General features: G+C 38.0%; 1 protein-coding gene across 2 annotated transcripts in view; it reads right to left on the bottom strand.

Annotated features, from left to right (window-relative positions):
* Positions 1–4,320: 4,320 nt before the first annotated feature.
* carmil3 (capping protein regulator and myosin 1 linker 3) overlaps positions 4,321–8,566 on the bottom strand; it is an 87,903-nt gene continuing 83,657 nt past the window's right edge. For both annotated transcript variants that reach the window (XM_067452439.1, XM_067452440.1), the window contains exons 35-40: positions 7,822–8,104; positions 7,582–7,703; positions 7,329–7,470; positions 5,563–5,637; positions 5,301–5,408; positions 4,321–5,008 (exon numbers count right to left, since the gene is read on the bottom strand). In XM_067452439.1, the coding sequence (XP_067308540.1) occupies positions 4,968–5,008; positions 5,301–5,408; positions 5,563–5,637; positions 7,329–7,470; positions 7,582–7,703; positions 7,822–8,104 (771 nt within the window). In that variant the 3' untranslated portion in view covers positions 4,321–4,967. The remainder of the gene's footprint in view (positions 5,009–5,300; positions 5,409–5,562; positions 5,638–7,328; positions 7,471–7,581; positions 7,704–7,821; positions 8,105–8,566) is intronic.

The following is an 8,566-nucleotide window of genomic DNA, read 5'->3' as shown; positions in this document are numbered from 1 at the left end:
ACAGCTTGGTAAAGCCCATTGAGTCATTTTTTGCAAAGACATAAGTGTTGTCACCTTGTCATATGATATATGGTATAAAAAGAACCCCAGTACACTAGACCTTCACATCAACTGCAACTAGACCTCTGCAAACATGCCTAAGATTCACCCTGAGACTAAAGTTTTGATTATCAAGAGGCTGAAGACCAGATCCACTGCTGATGTGGCAGACACCATCAATGTGTCTCAGCGTCAAGTACAGAGGATAAAAAAATGATTTGAAGAGACTGGAGACGTTTTTCACAAGCCCAGGTCAGGCAGACCCCACAAGACAACTGCTCGAGAGGACAAAATCCAAGGCCAGCCCATTTTCCACTGCAGCAGAGCTCCACGAGACCTGGTCACCTGAAGTCCCTGTGTCAACCAGAACTGTTTGTCGGATTCTGTCTCGAAATGGCCTCCATGGTCGAATCAGTGCCCGGAAGCCAGCACTAAACAAAAGACAATTGAAAAACCGTGTGGCATTTGCCAAGGCCCACAGCCTGCTAAAAGGATGGACGCTGGAAAAGTGGCAGAAGGTGGATTTTTCAGATGATTCTTCTGTTGAATTACACCACAGTCGCCGCAAATATTGCAGGAGACCTACTGGTGCCCGAATGGATCTGAGATTCACCCAGAAAACAGTGAAGTTTGGTGGCGGAAAAATCATGGTCTGGGGTTACATCCAGTATGGGGGTGTGCGAGAGATCTGCAGGGTGGAAGGCAACATCAATAGTCTAAAATACCAAGAAATCTTAGCTACCTCTTATATTCCCAACCATAAAAGAGGCCAAATTCTGCAGCAGGACGGTGCTCCATCGCATACTTCCATCTCCACATCAAAGTTCCTCAAGGCGAAGAAGATCAAGATGCTCCAGGATTGGCCAGCCCAGTCACCAGACATGAACATCATTGAGCATATGTGGGGTAGGATGAAAGAGGACGCATGGAAGACGAAACCAAAGAATATTGATGAACTCTGGGAGGCATGCAAGACTGCTTTCTTAGCTATTCCTGATGACTTCATCAATAAATTGTATGAATCCTTGCTAAACCGCATGGATGCAGTCCTTCAAGCTCATGGAAGTCATACAAGATATTAAATTTGGATCTCACAGCACCACAACTTAATTTGCTGACATATTTTTGTATTTGCAGTAAATTTGTTCAATTTCTGTATAGGCGACAAAACTTTTGTCTTGCCAAAATTTGACCTTTCTGTCTTGATTAAATTATAAGTATATTTTTTCTGTGAACATTATTTATTTCAGTGCATTAAACATCATTTGGGAGGGTTTTAGCTTTTCATATGAGCTATTTCTAACACCAATTAATTAATTAAAAGTCAGGTTAATATCAGGTATTTCTAGAAAATAGATAAGCGACAAGACTTTTGTCAGGGACTGTATATATATATTACAGTACAGGCCAAAAGTTTGGACACATTACTATTTGTAATGTTTTTGAAAGAAGTTTCTTTTTTATACAATTTAAAATATTTGGTTTTCAATTTATTATACTTCAAATTATCATTTATTTCTGTGATGCAAAGTTGAATTTTCAGGATCGTTACTCCAGTCTTCAGTGTCACATGATCTATCACATGATCCGTCAGAAATCATGAAATCAATGCTTCGCCGATTTATTATGAGTGTTGGAAACAGTTCTGCAGCCTATTATATTTGATAAATAAAAGGTTAAAAAAACTGTATTTATTCAAAATAAAAAATTATATTATTTTCAAATAATATAAATCTCCTTTACTATCAGTTTTTATCAATTTAACACATCCTTTCTGAAAATTATTGATTTATTTAAAAAAAGAAAGAAAAAAAATCCAATCCATAATGCCACAACATAATACCGTTTTTAAAACGCAATATAATGTAAAAAGTGGAATATTAAAGTAATGTGTAATCAAGCTTCTCAAGTCTACTTGCCTTTAATAAATAAAATCACAAATAAGATTTCTTCGTTATTTCTACTGACAGCAAATGGTGACATCTGCATAGACTGTTCCTGCTACTCAGATTTTTTTACACAATTAAATTATCCTTGAAAAGGCATGTGTCGCCTGTAGATTTTCAGAGATCTCAATGATATCTTACTCTCTGTCTGTGCTTAGATTGAAAGCTGAAGGCTGAAACTTTCAATATGAAAGGTGATACGTAAATAGAACTCCGGTAAGTTTCCTGAGCATGAAGAAGCTGCCTCTGATCAAGTATGCTTTAGGTGGATTGAAAGTTTTATTGTGTTGCTGAAGTCATTTTCTTTTGGATCAGTCAAATAAATCGTGAAATGACTGACGGGTCATACATTATCCTGCTCAATACCCATCATTTTACCTTACAGTTTAATAAATGCACATGAAGCAATCACCTTGGTTGAAATTATTTGATAATGAGACCACAGAGTGAGAAAGATTAACAAGCACATTGTAGGAGAATGGTTGCCATGGGACAGTGGTCAAATATACAGCTTAGAGCTCATTATACTAAAATATTTGACCTCAGAATGCCACAACTGACTAATCAGAATCAAATAAGTTAGGCCTATTCCAGAGAGCCGAAAATATTAATTTCTTCTCATAATTGTTACTGATAGTGATTTCTAACTTTAAATTTAGCTTCAGAGAGGTAATTTAGTGGAATAAAAAGCCTCATGAAGTGATAAAATGCAATAAATAGATAATTCTCTTTAGAGACCGTTTTTCACAGCCATTTAAGCAGCAGTCACAAGCGATAAATTCCTTAATCTCTGTTTGAAAACTGCTCTTCCATAGCAAGGATGCTTGCTTGGTTTGGGCCTCTACTGCCCTCCTGTGTCATTAAAAGGCAATAAGAGCCAAGTTATTAGAAGTGGCATCTGGTATCCACTGTAGACTGAAATCTGCTTTGAAATGGTAAACAATACAACCACTAGTAGGCTAACTGACATAGCATAGCCTAGTATTTTTCTTAAATTCATGTACAAGATAATGATAGTCTATCCTTGATGATTTTAGTCAGGTTCCGCATTTACGTTTAAAATTTGTACCAAAACGTATTACCATGTGACATGTTACTATGTTGTTATATCTACAGTGCATCCATAAAGTATTCACAGCACTTCACTTTTTCCATATTTTATGTTACAGCCTTATTCAAGGTACACATATTATATAACGTCTACATAAGATCCCACAGTGCATGTCAGAACACAAACCAAGCTATGAAGTCCAAAGAATGGTCTGTAGACCTCCAAGACAGGATTGGATCAAGGCACAGATCTGGGGAAGGATACAGAAAAATGTCTGCAGCATTAAAGGTCCCAATGAGCACATTGGCCTTCATCATCCATAAATGGAAAACGTTTGGAATCCACCAGGACTCTTCCTAGAGCTGGCTGCCCAGCCAAACTGAGCAATCGCGGGGAAAAGGGCCTTAGTCAGGGAGGTGACAAAGAACCCAATAGTCACTTTGACAGAGCTCCAGCATTTCTATGTGGACTCTTTGGTCTGAATGGCAAGAGTCATGTCTGGAGGAAACCAGGCATCGCTCATCACCTGGCCAATACCATCTCTACAGTGAAGCATGGTTGTGGCAGCATCACGCTGTGGGGATGTTCATCAGTTACAGGAACTGGGAGACTAGTCATGATTGAGGGAAAGATGAAAAAAGCCATGTACAGAGACATCCTTGGTGAAAACTGGCTCCAGAGTGCTCTGGACCTCAGACTGTGGAGAAGGTTCATCTTCCAACAGAAGAACGACCCTAAGCACACAGCCAAGATGACAAAGGAGTGGCTATGGGACATGAATGTCCCTGAATGGCCAGCCCAGAATTGAACCCGATTGAACATCTCTGGAGAAATCTGAAAATGTCTGTGCGCTGATGCTCCCCGTCCAACCTGATGGAGCTTGAGAGGTCCTTGTAAAGAAGAATGGGTAAAAAACTGCCCAAAAATAGTCATGCCAAGCTTGTTGCATCATACTCAAAAAGACTTGAGGCTGTATTGGTTCCAAAGTTGCTTCAACAAAGTATTGAGCAAAGGCTGTGAATACTTGTGTACTTGATTTTTCGCATTTTTAATACATTTGCAAAGATTTCAAACAAACTTCTTTCATGTTGTATTGTTTGTAGAATTGAGGAAAAAAGCCCTGTGAATTCTTTCCTGGTGCACTGTATGTACTATAATATCTTTGTATATATGGAATATGGAATATATCAGTTAGTACTATGGTTAATAACAATGTCCCATGGTGTTATTATCAGTCTGGGAAAGGCTTGTCACTGAGTACAGTAAAAAGAACAACAGCACATGTAATATTCCGATTTTTTTATTCATTCAATCACATTTAGTAGAAAATAAAGTTCATTTAGGGCCGGCAAATTCTTAAACATTTATCCAGTTGCATAAACAATGCCTGATTAAGACAACAGTAATACTGCTATGATACTGATCGATCGAGTAGACGGAAAATGATAAGAATAAGTTAGTCGCACACTACAAAACTTCACACAGGTAATGTCGGACATAAAGGGGAGGTACATCCACCGAGAATTCAAGCGATGATTAGTGCAAATATTGGTGCTGTTTATATATTATACTTTACAAAATATCATTCTATGGTTTTAAAGATAAATAGGTAAAAATGTTCCTTTATGTCAAAGATTGTCAGCAGACTCAGAGGGAGAGAGACGGAGAGATAGAAATAAAGGAATTGTAGTTAAGTGCAGAAAGTTAAGAATGATGGTTAAGAAAAAGCGGGAGCGGAAGCAAAAACAATTCACTTGAGTAAGCAAGAATATGCTGAATATGTGTGTGTGTGAGAGTGTGTGAAATTGTCTGAGAGAGTCTTTATGAATTCATCAAGGTGCAAATTCATCTACTGATCATATCTCTCCCTCTCTCTCCTCTCGGCATCACAATGACCCTCTGTTTTCACAGAGCTTTGGCTCATATGGTTGTCATGATGCTTCAGCGTTGCTTGGCTCCGAACTCTGATGACCTGCAGAAATAAACAGAGGAATAAAGGGAGAGAGAGAGGGAGAGAGAGAGAGCATTGAATGATGGCCTACTTGCGTTACCGGTTTACTAATCTGGCTTTGTTAAAGGTCAGTTAAGAGCCATCTGTCTGTGGACACACAAACATGGACAGGTGCACACGCGCACTCTCACGGCACATTCACATGTAACAGGAAAGATTTCCTCTAATTACTGAAGCAGTTTCCAGTCAGACTAGCCAATAAAACTGCTTGTCGCTTCCAAGAAGTACATACACACACAAAACAACACAGTACCGGGGAAATCCAAAGATTTATTTCGTTTCGGAGGGAGTCTAGGTTTTTTCACAGGGGGTTTACGATCTGAGGCTCTCTCCAGATCACAGCGGGTATCCTGCTCCATTCCTAAGGGGGTAAATACAGGGGGCACACACAGAGGGAGGGATAGCACTACGTGAGGATCAGGCTGATGCTGAGCAGATATATGAAAGCATGCAGAGCAGTTAGATGATGAACGTGGACCCTCGTCACATGCTCAAAAGGGATTCCAATTGTGTACCTGTGTCACAGGAGTTCGCTTTCCTGTTTCGATGTGGTTTCATGGGACCTCCAGGGCTGCTTTTGACTTCATCACCTGACCAAAATCAATCATACGTTCTCTACATCAGGTTTTTTTTTTTTTTTTTTTTTTTTTACTGGGAGGTTAAAAAATTATTTCACAAAATCTATTTTCAGAGGTATAAAAGTCCTTAATTTAATATTTAAAGGTAATAATAATAATAATAATACGCATTTCAGATATTAGTAAAATATTCATACAACATTTCTTTACATTCACATTTCATCAAATTTGCTAAATATGTTTTTCTGTAATCCATATGATTGTTAACAACATGTATTCTTTATTTCAGTGAGCCCATTGTTTCTGCTTTAAATTATTACATTGATTATGATTATTAGCTAACTCTGATTTGTATATATGTACTTTTCTGAAATCTTTAACTTGGACACAGTCTCCTCTGATAACAAATCATGCATTTTAGACGCATGCATTTTCTGTAAAGCTGCTTTGAAATGGTATGTATTGTGAAAAGCACTATACAAATAAATATTATTAAATATTAAATATATTTCATTCTGCTTTTTAAAAACTGGTTTGAAGTGTTCATCTCAGATACGCTGTTAACTTTCAGAAAAAAAAGAAGAAAAAAAAGAAAAATAATATATAATATATATATATATACTGTACATTATACAAAATATTTACTTTTTATGAAGTTATGCAATAAAGTAAAAGTGAATTATTTGATTTTGTAAACTATTCTTTTTATAGTCTTTATAATATCGCACAATGTATAATTGTGAACAGGAAAATATAGAGGCCTATCTTAATATTTTTGGAAAGAAGCCTCTCACAAATGGTTATCATATTAAAGGGATAGTTCACTTAAAAATATAAATTATATCATCATTTACTCAACCTCAAGTTGTTCCAAACCTGTATGAATTTCTCTCTTCTGCTGAACACATAAATATTTGAAAATATTTGAAAGAACGTTTGTAACCAAGCAGATCTCGGCAGCCATTGACTACTACAGTGGGGGGGGGGGGGGGGGGGGGGGGGGAAGAACTATGGTAGTCAGTGGTGGCCGAGATCTGCTTGGTTACAAACATTAATTTTTTCAAATATCTTCCAAAGAAATTCATACAGGTTAGGAACAACTTGAACGTGACTAAATGATGACAGCATTTTCATTTTTGGGTGAACTATCCCTTTAAGGGGTGTTGTGCTTGTGATCCATAATTTTACTAGCCTGACAAGCCAGACCCACATCAAGATGTTGGGTCTGGGAACACACTATTGGCAGGGCTCAACCCCCTCTGCACGCAATAGGATAGCGCTACAACCAACCAGAGCAATGAAGAAGGTGAAGCAGAGCTAGTTGATAGATTAAACTCTGAACACATCTTCCTTTTTTAAGAATGACTTCAGTGCCGATCTTTGTTCTTTTCTCAAAGTAAAGCTTAACTCAGAGTCACGGCCAAAGCCATTTCGAAAGGCCGCTCGTCGCCAGCTTCTTTGTTTTCAAGTAGCACGCAGAACCTTCATTATGTTAAGCCCGCCCACCGACTCTTTACATGATGTGATTGGCCTGACCAGAGTTTGGTTTTTCAAGCTTGGAAATCAACAGAGTTGCTAGCAAATTATATTTGCTGCAGCTAGGGTGCATCTAGATTTCTAGGCTATAGATTTACTTTACCTTATGAAAAGTTAAATGCAACTACCAGTATGACATTTTACTGTAATTATTGTCTCTGAATTACCTTGAAGTAAAGCAGAATCTACTGAAGCAGAATGAAATACAGGCTTAGCAGAGGTGGGCGGAGCAGCTGGTGGCTGATTCTCATTGGCCACGTCATGTGGCGAGGAGCCAATGGGAGACGTGTGAGGTGAATAATAACATGGCTGAAAGGAATGATATAATAAAAAGCCATTTTAATGATACATAAAGACACTCCCACTCTACAGTAAATGACATTCTGAATCAAAGACATTTCACAATACTGTGATAAACACCTTTTCAGGGATAGGTGGAGACTGTCCTTCTGATTTATGGTCTTTTTGGTCTTCTCCACATCTCCTGTTCTCTTTTTCCTCATCCTTCTCCCTCAGCTCTCCAGAATCCTCAGTAGATTTATCTAAGGACAGGAAATAATGACCATGACAGTTCATACTATTGATATAGAGTTATATAGTGTAATAGGCTTATTAAAACTGTAGCTGGCATAAATTAACTTAATAAACAAAATATAGTACCAGAGCTCTCCTCCAGATGGCGTTGACGTGTCTTAGCCAGGCTCGGCTTGGTGCTCTGAGGCGGTGGCTCAGGTCTTTTTCTGGTTTCCAGCAGCTGAGGGTCCATTAAATTGTCTGCCTTTTTCTGGCTGTCTGACTGTGATTCCTGTCTTCCTCTTTCTGTCTGTCTGTCAATAGATGGCGTGTGCCCTTTAGCAACGATATCTGAATTTCTGTCCATCTCATGCTCTCCGTATCCAATCTCTTCAGATGAGCCGAACACCTCGCTGTAATCGGGCGACTGCTGGAAAAAGAGTGTGAGAGACTGTGGTAAGCATCATTATGCTCATAAAAGTTATATAAAATTTACATAAAAATTTTGTATTTAGTTTGTTCTCAAATCGATCAAAAACGAGTGATGCTAACCAATGAAAATTTAATTTCAGTGTTGGTGCTCAACACCTGCATCACAACAGATATTTTGTTAATAAATAAATGAATATCTGGAGGTCTATTTTATTATTACCTCATTACCTGATTACTATTACCATAATGCAATATAATATACATTACTATGTTTTCAGTGGTGTATAAATACCTTACATAATGAACCATTATGTTTTTATTACCTTAGAATGAGCCATTTATATCTGCGGACGCAGATATAAATGTCCCCTTAATGAAGTGGGCATTTTGCGCCATCATGTTTCTACAATAGCCCTAAATGGACAAACTTCTGGTCACTCTCTATGCTCTCTCCGACAAT

This window comes from Pseudorasbora parva, chromosome 9 (assembly GCF_024679245.1).
Source record: "Pseudorasbora parva isolate DD20220531a chromosome 9, ASM2467924v1, whole genome shotgun sequence".
Taxonomy (NCBI): domain Eukaryota; kingdom Metazoa; phylum Chordata; class Actinopteri; order Cypriniformes; family Gobionidae; genus Pseudorasbora; species Pseudorasbora parva.
Note: the sequence above shows the minus strand (reverse complement) of the source record. Positions and strands in the feature narration are given on the sequence as shown.